Raw genomic sequence first — 16,845 nt, 5'->3', positions numbered from 1 at the left:
TTGATTTTTTGAAATGCAGGCTGCCAAGCTAAGCAATGAGGCACTTTCAGAGCAGAGAATAAAAGAGGGAGTTGGAGTGGGATCCAAAAACAAAGATGAAGTACGAAGATCTAAAGGTGGAACTGTGAGGAAACTCCACGGTTACCGTGAAAGTTAGAGAGAATGGATAGGAAGATTGAAGAAAGCAAACGGGAATGGAGGTAAAGCAAAAGGCTAAAAATTGGGTGCAATTAGGGGTCGAAGGGACGCTGCAAAACCTTGGCCTACAGTGCACGACATGAGGTACACTGACGGCACCTAATCCACAGAAGGAGTGAAGAACAGAAGAGAAATAGATCCAGATAATCCTTGCATGTCAAGTAGCGACTGATACACATTCAAATCTTATATTTATCTGTCCATTGATTGACACACACACACACACACACACACCACACACACATATAGTATATATATATATATATATATATATTATATATATAATATATATATATATATAATATATATGTATGTATGATATATATAGACATACTACATTCTTTAATCATGATCGCAGAGCTTAAACTGTATTCTACGCTCACAAGATAACAAAGACGGTCTTTTCATTAGTGCCATACGCACGTCTTAATTAAGTGAGAAAGTATTGGAACCATGTATTTGTTTAGTGACCAAAGGCACCTCTAGGGAATTTCAACCAATGGGAGATAAGATTGCGTGTATTGGCCGTCACCCAATAGCATCATTAGTTAAATTACTTTTTTTTCACTTGTCAAGTTTTTTCTGTTGTTGTCATTGTTGCGGTTGTAAGACTTGATCAGGCCTGTAAATCTGTTCAGCACGTTTTCGTATTGCCTTTATTTGTTAGTGGGAGTAAGGTTTTCAAATGGAATTTGTTCTACATCTTCGTAACAACGATTGCCAACTTTATGCATTTGATAGTATAAAAAATTAATACATCAACACCTCGTGATAAAAGAGCTTCGAATAGCAACCTATCCTCCACAGATTGGTTGTGAAACAGGGAAGCTACATTGGTTGTTCCTATGAGGGACAAGAGATTTGTAGTACGCCTAAATTATCATAACCTTCATCATGATATTTTTCAATTTAAACAATGAGGAAAATAGCACTGCATTATATCTATAATACTATTATTGTATTTACGCACTGGATATGAATGACTTGTAAATAAACAAACCAAGACCTTTAATAATAAAGTAAATACGAGTATAAGTACTAGTGAGCAAACTGGCTTCCCAGTCTTTCTCGAAGTAAAACGATATCTTCAACTTTTCTATCAAGTTTTTGTGGTCTTTTCTCATTATCCCTCCTGATCCATTTAGTGAAAATCGTTGGTGTCTCTGTGATGTACGTGATGGGGGTATACTATATGGTGGTTTGCATTTTATGCTATACTCGTTTAGATATCTGTGTTTACTCATCCATGGGTTTACCATCGTTTCATCTTTTTATTTGCATCTGCATCATAGTTCGTATCAGCATCTTACGAAATAAAAATAAAAGTTTTGTATCGTTCTAAATTTACTTTTGTTTCTATATTTTTTTTTACTTTCTTAAATACTATTCATGAAGGGTAATATGTAAAATGCAAGAAACGTTAATACTGCATTGTAATCTGTACATTTTGTTCTCTCTTCCAGTGGTGTTTGCTCGCGTAAGGAAAGTAACCCATACGCCAGATGGCCTTACTGCATACAAAGTCAAGGTCAAGAGGATATTGAAGGTAAAGTAATAAAATTTTATGAATATAAAAAAGTTTTATTGTCGATACAGGTATTTAAAACTTTTAAATAAAATGGCAAATTCGTTGGTAGTGAACTCGGTATCATTGCCATTGCCTTTAACCGTGGCCGCGCTTTTACTCCGTGCGATGCAAAGGGCCTCTGTGAAATTCTGCCATTCACATCTTTCCTGTGCTTTCACTTCCACAAATCTCCAGCCTCCCTTCTCATAGTTCTCATCCAGGATCTCTAATACCCAGTCATCATTGTCTTATCTATACAGAGAACCTCTGTAATTTCCCATATGATATCATTTCTCTCTTTAATCTGCCTGCTGTTTTCTATGAGAGAGAGAGAGAGAGATTCTCAAATAAAGGACATTCTTGGGAATTGTCTCCGTCATAACCTTATCTATGAATCGGCTTTATTCAAGATCTTGTCATTGAATAAGATCCATTCACTGCCACCCAAACCCATGTCAGTCTCTTCAAATTAGCTTTCTGTAAAGTTAATTTCGAATTCTTTTTGTGAGCTTTGCTCGTTCATTTGACAATCTTGGCAGCTTCTATTTATTTCAGTAAAGAAGCCTTACTATCAACATATCAAAATGCTCATCATGTTACCAGTTACACACCATTAATGCTCAACGGCCTCTTTGTTCGTTTCTTATACTTGAGTACAAAATAGAGAAAATCCCTCTATGGCATAGGTCTCCGTTATTTCTCAAATGCTACTATTGTCAACTGCCATTTGAAACTCAAAACCTGTTTTCCTGCCGCCGCATTCTGCATTTACAAATATGCCTCTTTGAAGTTGCCTCGACAATGAACGTAGATTATTATCCATTTACAGCTATAGACTGTGAACTCATATCTTCAAGTAATATGTTTATATATATGGATATATTATTCAAGGCCAAAACCCAGGCACTGGGGCGTGGAAAGTAGACTTTAATAATTTAAGCGCTGCACATCTCCTACCGTATATAGAGTCTTCATGTTTTATGATCATTTCCGAAGTTACTCTTATGTTTGGTAGCCCTGTGTTCTTTCCTTATATTGTCGCTTGGTTTTTGCAGGTTTGTTTCCATTTGCAGTTCTTTAAATAGTTCTGGAAACCATGTCTGTTATAACTATCCTAGCATCCGTTGAGTACTTTAAATATATTTAAGAACTTAATTCCATTCTTTTTCTCTTCCAAAAAGGTTCACAAACCTAGCATCACTTACTTCATCCACTATATAGATTTCTGCTGGTGTCTTGAAGATTTTTTTTATTCGTGCCAAACTAACCAGCATTGTCTGCTTTTATGCTACAGTTTTTCTTAGCACTCTTTACATCTTGTTGTTTACGTATCGTACTGCTTATAACTGAACAGACTTCCCACTAACCAGTGGTTTCCCTTTGCAAGTCTTCGTATTGTCCCCTATTCCCAGGAGGATTTCACCCATTTTAGTCAAACCTCTTTTTAGCTAAGCCTTTTCCAGATGAATAGTACTCACTCATCTGCTTTACCGCGGGGCATGTGTTGGTTTGCCTTTCCTACCCTCTTGATTACTATCTTGAGTACCTACCTGTTGTATAATTGGAAAGGTCAAATAATACTTTCATTCATCCATGTCAACAAAAATTCGTCGTGCTTTGTTGTAACCATTTATGAACCATGATTACCTTGGTAAACATATAAAAGTCTTGAAACTTGTTACCCTCTGTAGTGTTATGGGCTACTCTTTATTGTTACAGCTACCCATATGGCCAATTTAATCTAAATCACCACCATCACCATCATATATATATACCACTGCTAATTTGTTTCCTGGCTAGTCACCTTCAATTTAAAGGGACATCGTGCCCCACAATTTTTGTGTACTAATTTTGTAGAGCTTCAGCAACCATGTTTGCCTCATATCGTTTTAATGTAAAACAGGGAAAGTCTTCCTGACTTTGTTGTGGATTGATCCTATTTTGAAGTGCTGTAATGCTATTTAGAAGTGTCGAACCACACTATATTATTTCTTACCCCTCGTCTGTTCATTTGCAGCTTTTTTAAGCCCGTCCACACGGTCGAGCTTTGCTCGACGAACTGTGTTCGATGTGACGTCAGAAGCCGGAAAAGTTCTGGTCACATCGAGCAAAGCTGACCCGTGTGGACGGGCCTTTACAGAAGTTTTTTTTTTTTGTTACTGTCCCCTTTATTTTCTGTTCTTTCTCGCATAATAACCATTCTGCCTAACGATAGTCGCCGAAGTTAATGGCTTTTTGGCATGTACAAAAGAACGTGTGTTTTATGAGTGCCAGCGCTCCGAGTTCCGGATCTGGGGTATCTTTTTGACCTATTTCTGCTCATAACAGATTGAGGGTCTGTTGCAGTATTTAAAACCATAATTAATGGAATTAATTTCTTCATTTCATATCCAATTTTTCTTCAATATTTGAAGTTTGGCCTGTGGCCGTCCCTATGTTGAATATCACCTCATCTTCTCCTTACCAACACACTTGTCCAGCGGTGCTTGCCATATAGGATCTTCATCATTTGACCTCCATGTTAGTTTAAAAATGAGACTAATGGATCCTGAATCTGTCCTCAGTCATTCTTCCCAGCTAAAAGAGCTCCCATGTTATTCTCTTATTGAGTCGTTGTATCAGAGTACCAAATTCAACTATTTTATTTTTCCTTGAACCTACCTTGTTTTATAAACCACAGGTTTCTGATTGGCAACTTCACGTGATTTTTCTGTTACTACTAATCTGATGGAACCAGTATTCAACAGCAAATTTCTGATTATCGTGTTAAGGCAACCATCCACTCTTCTCGATTTTGTATCATTGCAGCCACTTTAATTTTTTATATGAGTACGCCTGACAAATTTCTCTCCTCCAGTTTTGTTTTATGAGCACTATCAATTTTCTAAATCTGTCTTCACCAATTTCCTCCCTACAACACCAACTAAATCCTTAAGTAGTCCATTCACCTCGTAGGGGGGCAGTGCACTGTAGGCATTACTTAAGGTTCTTTGCAGTCCCTTTGGCCCCTCGCTACAAACCCTTTCATTTGTTTTATTGTACATTCATTCATGTCCTCTTTCTTCCATCTTGCTATCCACCCTATCCTAACAATTGTTTCATTGTGCAACTGCAAGGTTTTCCTCCCGTTACCCCTTTCAGAGCTTTATATTCTCAGTTTCCATTTCAGCGCTGAATGACCTCATAGGTCCCAGTGCTGGGCCTTGGTCCCAAATTCCATTCCATTCCACTAGCCCACTCAAATCCTTGTTAAAACTTGTCCTCCTAAACTCTGCTTTTTAGCCATTCAGGAGAGTCATTACTAGCCTCGCCTATGCTTTTTTTTATCATTAGTTTAAGATATTGTTTCCTCTAACAAGGAGGAAACCCGATATATACCACACTTTTCAGCTCACATTTTTTTAAGTGAGCCGAGCTTCAGTAGCATCCATCCTCACATTTTCCACATTCTTCCATCGCCACTTAGTTCTTTCCTGTACTGTACACCTGCTAGTTTTGCAGTTAGGGCCAAGTTATTACTCTCCTTCACTAATTTATGTAGTCTTATTTATTTTCTCACGTGGAAATTTTTTTGGAAAGTTTCTGTAAACAGCTACCTTCTCATATCTATCAAGAAGTTGGCATATATCGAAATTTACGAGTCAAAATTCACTACCTCTCGTTCATAATTACTCTGTCACTGAGCTTGGCTGCCTTCTTTTTCTGCATTAACTCTTCTAACCCTTTGTAATTAATAAACGGCTAATTCTTCCCTTTAATATCTGGTTAACCTAATACGTAAATACAGTTAGCTTTATTTATAGACAAATTTTCCGGTACTGTTTTGGATCTTGCACGTAATGGTTGTTTTTCACACTGTACCTGCAATTTCATATGTATGCGTATGTCTTTCGTACTTGAGTCATATAATTTTTACTCATTATATGTGCTGATTAGAATAGCTTGATTCTTTATTCAAATGTACTTCATTTTCAACCATCAACAGGCATCAGAGAAAGTCGAGTTGATCCTCCAGAAGGGATTGATATACAGTATTCCCGGAACCTGTGAGATGAAGCTGGAATCGCGAACGAGTCAGGTCATCACTGGCAACGTGGAGGGTGGAAAGCCTTGGACTAACTTGTGTCACTATGCTAAACCTTGGCGAACTCTCTCAAGCAAGATGAAAAAAGGGTTCAGACTTCTGTATGAAAGAGGATGCGACTGTCCTGTAAGTTCATTTCAGTTTCACCATAAGTAATTTGAACTTTGATCAATGGATGAAAGAATTGAATAGTCGGTAAAACAGTGCAGTGCTTTATTGACCTGCCATTGTAAAATATCCACTATTTCTAGGTAAAATTTTGTGTTAAAATGCATTTAACTACACAGTGAATACCATACAGATGAGTCACATGCGCAAGGCTGCATAAAGTCTCATAAAATAGTAATTATGAAAGTCTTAGTAATTGTATTTATAGAGGTTTACTCTTAATGTTTTGTTCCATAAATAAGAACCATTGCTGTGTTGATATCTGTCACTCGAATACAAAGTTTTACCTAGTAAAGTATTTATACAAAAACTATCTTGTTGGGAAGACCAACCCCCTCTCCCTCTCAACTCAGTTGCAAGAGGATGAAATTTATCATTGCAATAATTTGTATATTCAAAACACACATGTACCCTGTGGGGGGTAGTGCCATCATTACACCTCACAGGGTGCACTGTAGACATTACTGAAGGTTCTTTGCAGCATCCTTTCGGGTGCCAGCTGCAACACCTTTCATTCCTTTTACTGTACCGACATTCATATTACCTTTCTTCCATCTTGCTATCCACCCTCTCCCAACAATTATTTCATGGTACAACTGTAAGGTTTTCCTCCTGTTACACCAGTCAAATCTACCTACTCTCAATTTCCTTTCTAGTGCTGAATGACCTTATAGGTCTCAGTCCTTAGCCTAAACTCATTATTCCATTCTGTTCCAAATCAAACATACTTGACATAAACCTACCATTAATGGTAGGCATGACCAGAAAACTTGCAGATCAGTAAAAGTTTGGTGAATTCCTGTCTTGTTATGGAGATTAAGGAAGAGTTCAAGGTCCAAATATTTGAATGGGCAGCCTGTACAGTGCATTTATAACAATCTGTAGTGGAGAAATGATAAGACGGAGAAAAGCAAGAGAATTAAAAACAGCTCAGTCACCAATTATACCACTGTGGGACAAAGAGACCATGTAGTACGGGATCAAGATATGTTGAATATTTTGTTATGGAAATAGGAGGAGGAAGTGTTGATAGTTTTAGCGAAGAAAATTTCCTTTAAACAGCTTCTCTAAGCCAGGGGACAGTTGTGTTATTTGAGAGTGGCCAGTGAGGTCATAGAAATGACAAAGGGAAGTATGGTATTTAACAGGTAGTACTATGATAGCTAAATGCCGTTTTTGCACAAGAGCACAGGGCTGGTATGGAGACACATCCCAAAGAATCTTCTTTACAGTAGCAGGTAGGGCTTCAGAATGAGGTCACAGAGAAGACTGATCTAATCTTGAAAAGCTTGAAAACCCCACATGATAATTCTAATTTCCCTATACTGGATGTTAAGGTTCTGCTTCATTGCCATTCAGAAGCCTTCCATCATCATTTTTGAGAGATGAACAACCCAACCTGTTCAAATGGCCTTTGTGAACATATGATTTGGTGATATACAGGTTTGATGGTGTACATCATAGACATGTTGCAGTCTACATCAATCTTTAGGAGCTAATATCTCCATGAAGGAAGGACCTATGATGCCATTCAGCACTGGAAAGGAAATTGAGAATAGGTAGGTTTGGCACGTGTAACAAGAGGAAAACATCGCAGTTGCACTATGAAATAATTGTTGGGAGAGGATGGATAGCAAGAGGAAGAAAGATAAGAAAGGAGGTAATACCTCTGTGAAGAAAGGTACTAGTTAGCATTGCCACTCCTCAACACCAAGCACATATTCATCCCTAGAGATGAGTACTTGCTGAGAAGGAATGAGGTTGAATATCTTGTGGTTGATGTGCAACATGAGAAGAGAATAAAATCTACTGAAGGTAAAATACATGAAATTATCAGTCTTTGACTACAAGCACCCAAAGAGTCAAAGTCCATAAGAGAAAGAACAGGCTGCAGTTTGGGCTATGGTACAAAGAACGGACTGGTAGATTGTGGAGAGCTCCAGTTGTAAGGATTAACCATGTAAACAAAAAGAAGGAATTTCAGGAAGATAAATGATTAGGTACTTTGATGTATACATCCTCAGGCTAACGGTAAGATTGGTGGAGGCCAGGAATGTTTCCTCATCTGGTGTACAGAGGTGACTTTCCATTGTGAAAGAGTCTGTAAGATAGAAAAATAAAATGCTATTAGGCTTTTGATAGTTTCCAACTGTCCACTAAATCTGGTGGATACAGTTCCTTTTCAATATGATTCAGTGATAGAAATTCCAATGTCACTATTGATACTACTCTGACTTGTGTTTAAGTCGACCATAGGAAGACCCTTAGTATATGAGTGAGATAATATTAAAGATCTGGCAAGAACAAAGGTAGTTAAAGAACAAAAAATCCTTAAAAAATTGGTTAAAAAGTAGCAAATGGTTAAAGAACAAAAAATCCTAAAAATTGGTTAAAAAGTAGCAAATAAAGTAGTATGTACGTGCTGGAAGAATTCTTTGCCAGATGACTTCATTGAGGTGGGATGCAAGAACACCCACAAGTTAGTCATTATTATTATTAAAGGGAGTATGTAGTAGTATTATTATTCATAAAAAGTTTAATCAGACCAGTCAACATTTTTAACTTGTGCATATGTGTTGTTAGTAAATACAAAACCTAACAAAACCTGATGTTACAGTAAGAATGATTTCTGCCTTTGAAACCAAAAAGATGTGTGATGTAGTGAGGGATCTAAACTCTTTCAAGGTGGTACTACGTATTTAGAAAGACTAAATGACGAAGATATACCAACTGAAGGTCTTCAGAGGGCACAGCCAATCACTTCATGTTAACAAATCAATTTGAAGAAAGTGACCTGAACACCATAGACTTTGGGGTCATGAATGGAAATGGTACATCTACCAAATGGGTTCACCTTTTCACCATCAGTAGTTAAAGTCCTCCCTGAAGCCTTCACATCCAATGATGTTAAGCATTTGGGGCTATATGCACAGTATACTCTACTTCCCCAAAGTACAGATCTCTGGGGAAGGAGGATATGTCATTGATATACTTGACTAGATTATTATTTGTATGTATACTGGCATATAAAATATCCCTGATCTTGAGAAGGATCCAGGAGTTGATGACTCACCCAGAGAATAAGTGGTACCTTATCAAATTTATGGACTATAGTTTAAAGGAGCCGAAACACTAAATGCAAAGGAAAATAGATGTCATTATTAACCAAGCATCTGGTTGTATTAGTGTATTTTAAATCCATATCAAAGTAGCAGAGATTGAGCTCTTGTTGATAAATACTTAATGTAATTAAGAACTCTGAATTCTGTTGTAAAGATTTAGGTCTTCCATTAGTCACAATGCTCTACCTGCAATTTGATTAGTACTAATGTATTTTAATATACTGTATTGCCAGTTCCTGATGCAAATTAAACATCACATAAAGATGTAACTTCCTTTGCAGATTATGTCATGTGCTTTCTGGGAAGACTGCCCAAAGGCCAGTTTCCTATGTGCATGGGAAACTTCCAATGAAGAAAATGACTGTCAAGGACGACATGCAGTAAGTTTACTTTGTCACATTATTTTTACTCCAATTACTATATTATTCATGCATTAATGTTTTAACTGCTGTGGAAAGTTTCTCATTGTTGAGTACAAGATTGGCTTATTGAAAGTGAATGATAGCATAAAAAAAAGCTGTTCAGAGCATGAAGAGTGCTATGTATAAGAATAAGTTTGTGTGTACACTAACTTGTCTTCTCATTTGAGGTATGAAACTACTTCTACATTAAAGTAGGCTTAAAAGAAGTTTTGTATGGGGTCATGTAGTTACTTGGAATGAGAACATTGTCACTTCAGAAGCATAAGGAAAGAACTGAATTTCTTATAAACTAATTCTCTAGCCTGAAAAAATTCCTTATAAACCCTTCTCTAATTCCTAAGTAAAAATGTCCTTGTACTGCAAAGTTCATTTACAATCTGATTTACTCTTAGGTATGCAGCATAATTTATGTCCCTGTTTCAGTGTTTTGAGATAAAATAACATGACAGCACCCTTAAAGCTGAGTGAAAACCTCTGCATTAAAAATTTCAAGTGTCACATAGTCCTTACTAGAGAAATATTATAAGGGAAATTTTCAAAATGTCAGCACTTGCAAGATTGCAGAAACATTTTTTTTGTCTATAAATTTTGTAAACTTCATCTCGTGCTTTCATGCTTGCTTATACGTAGTGAATGTAGAACATTTTATATTTCCATGTATTTTTAAATTCTACAAATCACTTGTTTTACTTACACCCTAGCACCCAGTAGGCAGAGATAAGTGAAGTACTTTACCAAATACTGTATAAAACTAGCCAAGTGTAAAATTACATAACTTACTTTCACACGGGTGGCAACCTTGTAAAGTAAGAAGGTTTGTATTTCAGAAACCATCAAAATAAAATTTTATGTGCTAATGAAACAAAGAAACCGATTCCTTTACTCATGCCAGGTAAGCTATTCAGGTCTTATTTATCTGATTAAGAGTTTAAGTTGGTAAAATATGGCAACAGGAGAGAAATTTTTACCAGATCGTGATCAGATGAAGTGTTAACACTTTTTGCTTGGTTGTACTCTCTCCTCAACTTTAGTTACATGAGACACTTCTTACAACCAAATCAGCTTTTTAATGCTTAGAACCCCCCTCTAAAAGCTTAGAACCCCACTCTAAAAATGCGTATAACTGCCTATCTTGAATGTGTAAACACCAAAGTATCCCTAAAAAAGGGATTTTGACGAAGGAAAAATCTATTTCTGGGCAATGACCTGTGTCGCTCTGTGAAATGTCCCTTTAGCACTCATTTCTAAGGTATAAATATTGCTATAAATACCAGAGAAAAAGTTAAATGGTAATGCCAGAGTATTCTGGCTCGCTCACCTTTATTTTAAAGGTGTCGGTATGGTATCTGGGGCGAGTGGAAACCACTACCAGAGGTCCCTTGCCATTTAGTCTCTTCCTTCTTCAAAATCCCCTGTCTACAGAGGAGCCGATCTAAGGCCCCGCTACCCGCTACTACTACAACTAGCGTCTTTGTTTTCATTTCTGAAGATAGGACCAAAGCTTGGGCCAAATAGGGTGTGGAAGAAAAAAGGAAGGGGTGGGATTTCACTGGGCGACACAGGTCATTGCCCAGAAATAGATTTTTCCTTCGTCAAAATCCCTTTTCTGGGCTCAGCCTGTGTCGCTCCGTGAAATAGTGCCAGAGAATTGGCCCTCACAAGCTTGGAAATATCAGTGTAGATAGTTAAATAATACTAGGTAAATTAAAACACAAATAGGATTAAATACTATAATATAAATGTTAATCCTACATCAAATTATAAAAATACTGCACAATAGGGAGTTTTAATGAACCTTAAAACTAAACTTATCTACACGACAAGGTCAAATGAACACTAGATCTTGGATAACCACACCAAACAACAAGTATATGATGGGAAACTAGGCCCAGATACAATATAATACAAATAACGAGTATATACATAAGTGCCATCCAAGGTAAAGTATAATACAGTAACGACTGAGCTAAGGCAAGGATGCTAGTGAGGCAGGTAGGAGGGAAAGAGCTACGAGAGAGACATAGGCTAAATAACTACTCATTATTATTTCATGCAGTGTCAGGGGAAACTGTGTTTCTGGCTGCCACTGCTGGGAATTTAAGGGCCTCTAATGACTTTAAATAGTGGCGTTTAAATACTGTCGGAGATTTCCAGCCTGTGTACTTCTTGAGATTATCAAAATTCATATGTTGAAAATAATTAATTGAGGTGGCTACTGCTCTAACATCATGTGCCCGTGGAAAGGATTCCAGGTTAGCCTGTTTTATAAAGTAAAAAATTTGTTGTCTAATTCCTTTTAGGGAAATAGTACCACCTTTTTCCCTAATGAACAAAGGGCCTGAAGATATCAGGGCAGTTCTGCTTAAATATGCTCTTAGGGAGTTAACTGGACATAAGGATTGGTCCTGTGGGAGTGGAATAATTTTCCATGGGGCCCACCTATCTTGTGGGTCCTCATTTTTGGCTAGAAATTGACGATCTGGGGAAAGTAGTAATTCTCCTGAGGGAAGAAATTCAATATGACCTGGTTCCCTAGATAGGGCTGACAGTTCCGAGATTCTAGCTCCTGAGGCCAAACTTATTAGGAATAATGTTTTCCTTAAGAGAGCTATATAATCACATGAGTTATTATCAGTTTCAGAAGCTAATTTAAGGACATCATTTAGAAACCATGAGACCGACCTGGGTCTCTCAGATGGTCTAAGCCTAGCACAAGCCTTTGGAATAGATGAAAAATACGAATCTGTTAGATCTATATTGAATCCAAATTGGAAGATCTTCTTAAGTGCCGATTTGGTAGGAGTAATCGTACTTGCTGCTAAACCTTTCTCGAACAACGTTGTGAAAAAGGTTATGGCCAGATTTGTGGTCATGGTATGTGCATTTGAGTCCTTTAGAAATATAGCTAGTTTCTTAACTGCTGAGTCGTATTGACGCAGTGTCGACTCTCTTTTGTCAGATTCTAGGAATCTGATATTTTGAGGATCGATGTTGGCATTCCTCTGAGCCGCAAACTTCATGAAGTCCATAAAGTTAGGGCTTTCTGAATTCCTGAGGAAGCGGACACAGTCCGCATTTATACTAGCTGTGTCAGTTTGGGATTGGGAATCCGAGGCCGGAGTCCCAATTTCAGAAGTAGGGGAAACCAATTGCTTTTGGGCCAATTGGGGGCTACTAGGGCGATGTGACCCTTGAACTTCCTGAGTTTGTTCAGGACTTTCAGTAGATTCACTGGAGGAAACAGATAAATCCTTTTCCATATATTCCAATCTATAGCCATAGCGTCTGTGGCGTAGGCCAGAGGGTCCAGGTTGGGAGCCACATAACAAGGAAGTTTGTAGTTCGACTCCGTGGCAAAGAGGTCCACTTGGAGCCCCGGTACTCTTTGACAGATCCATTTGAATGACTCCTTGTCCAGCGTCCACTCCGACTCCAGCGGAACGGAGCGTGATAGGGCATCCGCCACCATGTTCCTTACACCCGCTAGGTGAGTGGCTGACAGGTGCCATTTGTTCCTGTCTGCTAAGGCAAATATGGCTATCATGACATGATTCACGTGACTCGATTTGGAGCCGCCTCTGTTTATGCAGTGGACTACCACTGCGCTGTCTAATACCAATTTGATGTGAGGCTTCCTGGATGGTCGGAGCCTTTTCAGGGTGAGAAACACTGCCATGGCTTCCAGTACATTGATATGTAGCTGGCGGAATGGTAGGGACCAGGTTCCCTGTACCTTTTTGTACTGTGAGTAACCGGCCCAGCCGCTTAGTGAGGCATCCGTGTGGATCACTAAGGTCGGCGGAGGGAACTGTAGGGGTATTGCTTTTGATAAATTCTTGATTTCCGTCCAAGGGTAGAGCCTCTTCCGTAAGATTGCCGGGATGGGAGCCAACTTGTCCCGGGATCTTTGGTTTGCTTTTGAACGCCAGACCCGGTTTATATCCTTTAGCCTGGCTTTCAATAGAACGTCCGTGATTGATGCAAATTGGAGTGAACCCAAGATCCTTTCTTGGTTCCTGGACGTGTGAGTGTTCTTGAGAAATTGCCTCGTGGCCTTGGCTATTTCTTTTCTTTTCAACGGCAGTATTGATAGGGTATGAGACTTCAAGTCCCACTGGATTCCTAACCATTGGAAGCGAGATTCTGGCGTTAGCCGGGACTTGGTTCTGTTTATCTGAAACCCTAAGTGTTCCAGAAACTGGATGACTTTGACCGTCGCCTCGTGACATTCTTCGACACTTGTGGCCCATACGAGCCAATTGTCTAGATAGGCTACTAGCATTATTCCTTGAGTTCTCAACTCCTGGACAACTGTTTCCGCCAACTTTGTGAATATTCTGGGCGCTATGTTGAGCCTGAATGGCATTACTCTGAAGGAGTAAGTCTTCTTTCCTAGTTTGAAGCCTAGGAATGGACGGAAGTGTCTTGCTATTGGAACATGATAGTAGGCATCTGTAAGATCTATAGAGGTGGTGACGGCCCCACGGGGAAGTAAGGTCTGCACCTGCGAAACGGTCAGCATTCTGAACTTGTCGCAGAGAATGAATGAGTTCAGATGGGACAAGTCTAGGATTATTCTTCGCTTTTCTTTGGCACGCTGAACAAGCATCCTTGAAACTTTAAGTTCTTGACTCTTGATACTACCCTTTTTTGAAGAAGTACTTGGGTATACTCTATCAATTCCGCTGTTGGCCTTTGATAGAAGGCGTTGGATGGAGGAGGACCTTGAAGCCAACTCCACCCTAGACCTTTGGTCACAATGCTCTGTGCCCAACTGCTGAATCCCCACCGGTGACGGTAGAGATACAGCCTACCTCCTACCTTGGGACTCTCACTGGTTTGCCGATGGGCATCCACCGCGTGCTCCACGGAAACCTTTGCCCCGGCTAGTGGCTCTTCCGGCGCCCCGGTAGCGGGAGAGACCCCTAGCTCGGCTGCCTCTGGCGAACCTATTGAACGCTTGAAACGACTGCGATTCAAACACCGCATTATAGGCCGGAGAGACAGCAAAGGAGGTTGAGGCCTGGGGCTGCTGGGCCAGTTGTGTCAAAAGCACAAATTGCTTTTGGGGTTGTGCTTTAGACGTAGACAGTTGCGGTACTTGGGGTACCGGAACCGCCTGCATCAGAGCTTGTTGAGGAGCCTGGAAGGGCTGGAACTTCCTAGGTCTCTTCTTGGATTTCGGGTTCGATCCGGTGGACTCAGGTTTCCTTTTGGGGACGAGTCCCCACCGGACCTTCAAGCTCTGGTTAACTCTCGAAGCTTCGTACAAGACCTCATTCACCGCGGGAGTGGGAAAGAGGTCTGTGCCCCATATGGATGGGGCGATCAGTTTGTTCGGTTCGTGGCGGATCGTGACCTCCGCCAGAACATGCTTCCTACGGTTCCGCCGAGCTATGATGAAGTCATAAAAGTCACACTGCATTGTATGCAGTAGTGACTTGGCCATGACTTTAAACAACGTCTCTTGTCCGTAGACAAGGGACGTCATCTCCGTCATAGTCAGGGAACTGAGGGACCTGCTGAGTCTCATCCGGGCGTCGTACTCGGCCTGTATCAGGGCCTCTGAGAGTCTAGGCAACCTCTCGCTGAACAGCGCAGTAGCGCAGTCCGGCTTGAGCTTGCCTACAGTAAAGGTGGGAGGTGCCTCAATGAAGCAGTTCTCAGATCCGGGGAGCAGAAGGGAAGTTGGCTCCATCTCCCGGAGCTGGGGCATGGGCTCATCCTTCATAGCTGCCTGGTAAGTGGACTCTGCCACTTTAAAGGTGAACGGCAGCAGGGAGCCCTCATTAGCTGTGAAGATGGTAAATGGACTCTTAAATGCGGTGAGCCTCGTATTATAGCACTCCCATTCCTCTAAGTTCCGGAGCCAAGCTTGTTGGGCTTGTTCCCGGGGGAGGATTACAGTTTCCTTAGGGACTTTATCCTCCCTCATCATGACCGCATCTGTTAAGCGGATGTAACCGATGAAAGGGGGCTGGAGTCCCTCAGGATAGAACTTGAAGTCTTCTAGTCTTCGAGTTCCACAACCCTCAATAGACAGCATACCCCCTGAAAATGGAGCGTGTGTCGCTACCCTCCATGGGTTGTTCGGTTTAAACGGAGGGAGGTTGGACGAGTCCAGCATGAGAAAGGGTAGAGCTGCTTGTCCGGACTGTGATTGCCCTGCTGCTAAAGTGTCACGGATACCCGCCGCTACGTTCTCCTGGGCTACTATCCTCTCCGATAAGGATTGGATGGATTGGCCCGATGCTTCTACCGTGTTAGAGAGTTGGGTGAACATCTCCTGGAACTTGGATTGGACCAAGTTCCCGACGACGTTGCCCACCTGCTGCAAAATGCTGGCAGAAAAAGCATCAGGATCAAAGGAGGAAGACTGAGCCTTCTCCTTGTGAACCTTGGTCCTCGACCCCTTTAGTGGGGGAGTGGCTTTTGCCTTGTCTGCTCCGGGATGGTGAGCCGGTGGCTTAGTGACTAGGCTGGTTCCTGACTTTCTCGGCAGGGACTTTTGCTTGGACTTAAAGTCCGTTGAAGCTTTAACTTTGGGGACCACTGAAGAAGACCTTGGTCTGACTGACTGAGGCCTATCAGTGAATCCCCAGAAAGAAGTGGAAGTAGAAGGGGTAGAAGTTAAAGTTGGGCTCAAGGAAAACCCTTGGGCCCCTAAAAGACCTGCCTCACTACCACCCTTACCATTGCCCATGTCGTCGATAGTCATGGGCTCCGTATCTAAGTCAAGGGCCGCAACGTCCCCCGCGACTTCTTCAGCGATGCCTTCGTCTGCCAGAAGTGCGACCGCGGCCTGGATCTTCGCGATCAGAGGTGCCGCCACCTTAGGGTCCACCACCGAACCCTTCTTCGCTCCGGGAAAGACGAGGGTGGACATGTCCTGGGACAAAATGTAGGGCTGGCCTTTGGCGGAGTTTCTCCCAAAACCGCCCCACCCAGGTCTTCAGGGTGGCCAATGCTGCGTCCCGAATCTCTTCCAAACCCTGTAGGAGGGGTTACTATTAGTACTTAATACTAGAGGTAGACTTAACCTAGTACAGTATCATAAATATAACTTATTGATTCTCATTGTATCATTATATACAGTCCGGAGTATGACATACCTCGGAGGTGGCTTCGGTTACTAAGGCACAGCAAACCGAACAGTTTTCGTGGTGCCAGACCACGAAGTCGTCCAGGTGCACCGCGCATCCGGCATGGGCTCGGCAGACTTCATGCCCACAGGGATCTTGAAGCACTGCGTTGCAGCCCTCCTCCAGACAACAGGTAACCTGT

The 16,845-nt window shown here is 40.9% G+C and overlaps 1 protein-coding gene across 2 annotated transcripts in view; it reads left to right on the top strand.

Moving 5' to 3' along the window:
- The window catches only part of LOC135219503 (metalloproteinase inhibitor 2-like), a 267,035-nt gene that overhangs the window by 235,901 nt on the left and 14,289 nt on the right, over nucleotides 1-16,845 (top strand). For both annotated transcript variants that reach the window (XM_064256325.1, XM_064256324.1), the window contains exons 3-5: nucleotides 1,662-1,744; nucleotides 5,751-5,975; nucleotides 9,421-9,519. In XM_064256325.1, coding sequence (XP_064112395.1) covers nucleotides 1,662-1,744; nucleotides 5,751-5,975; nucleotides 9,421-9,519 — 407 coding nt within the window. The remainder of the gene's footprint in view (nucleotides 1-1,661; nucleotides 1,745-5,750; nucleotides 5,976-9,420; nucleotides 9,520-16,845) is intronic.

Source organism: Macrobrachium nipponense, chromosome 1 (genome assembly GCF_015104395.2).
Source record: "Macrobrachium nipponense isolate FS-2020 chromosome 1, ASM1510439v2, whole genome shotgun sequence".
Lineage (NCBI taxonomy): Eukaryota > Metazoa > Arthropoda > Malacostraca > Decapoda > Palaemonidae > Macrobrachium > Macrobrachium nipponense.
Note: the sequence above shows the minus strand (reverse complement) of the source record. Positions and strands in the feature narration are given on the sequence as shown.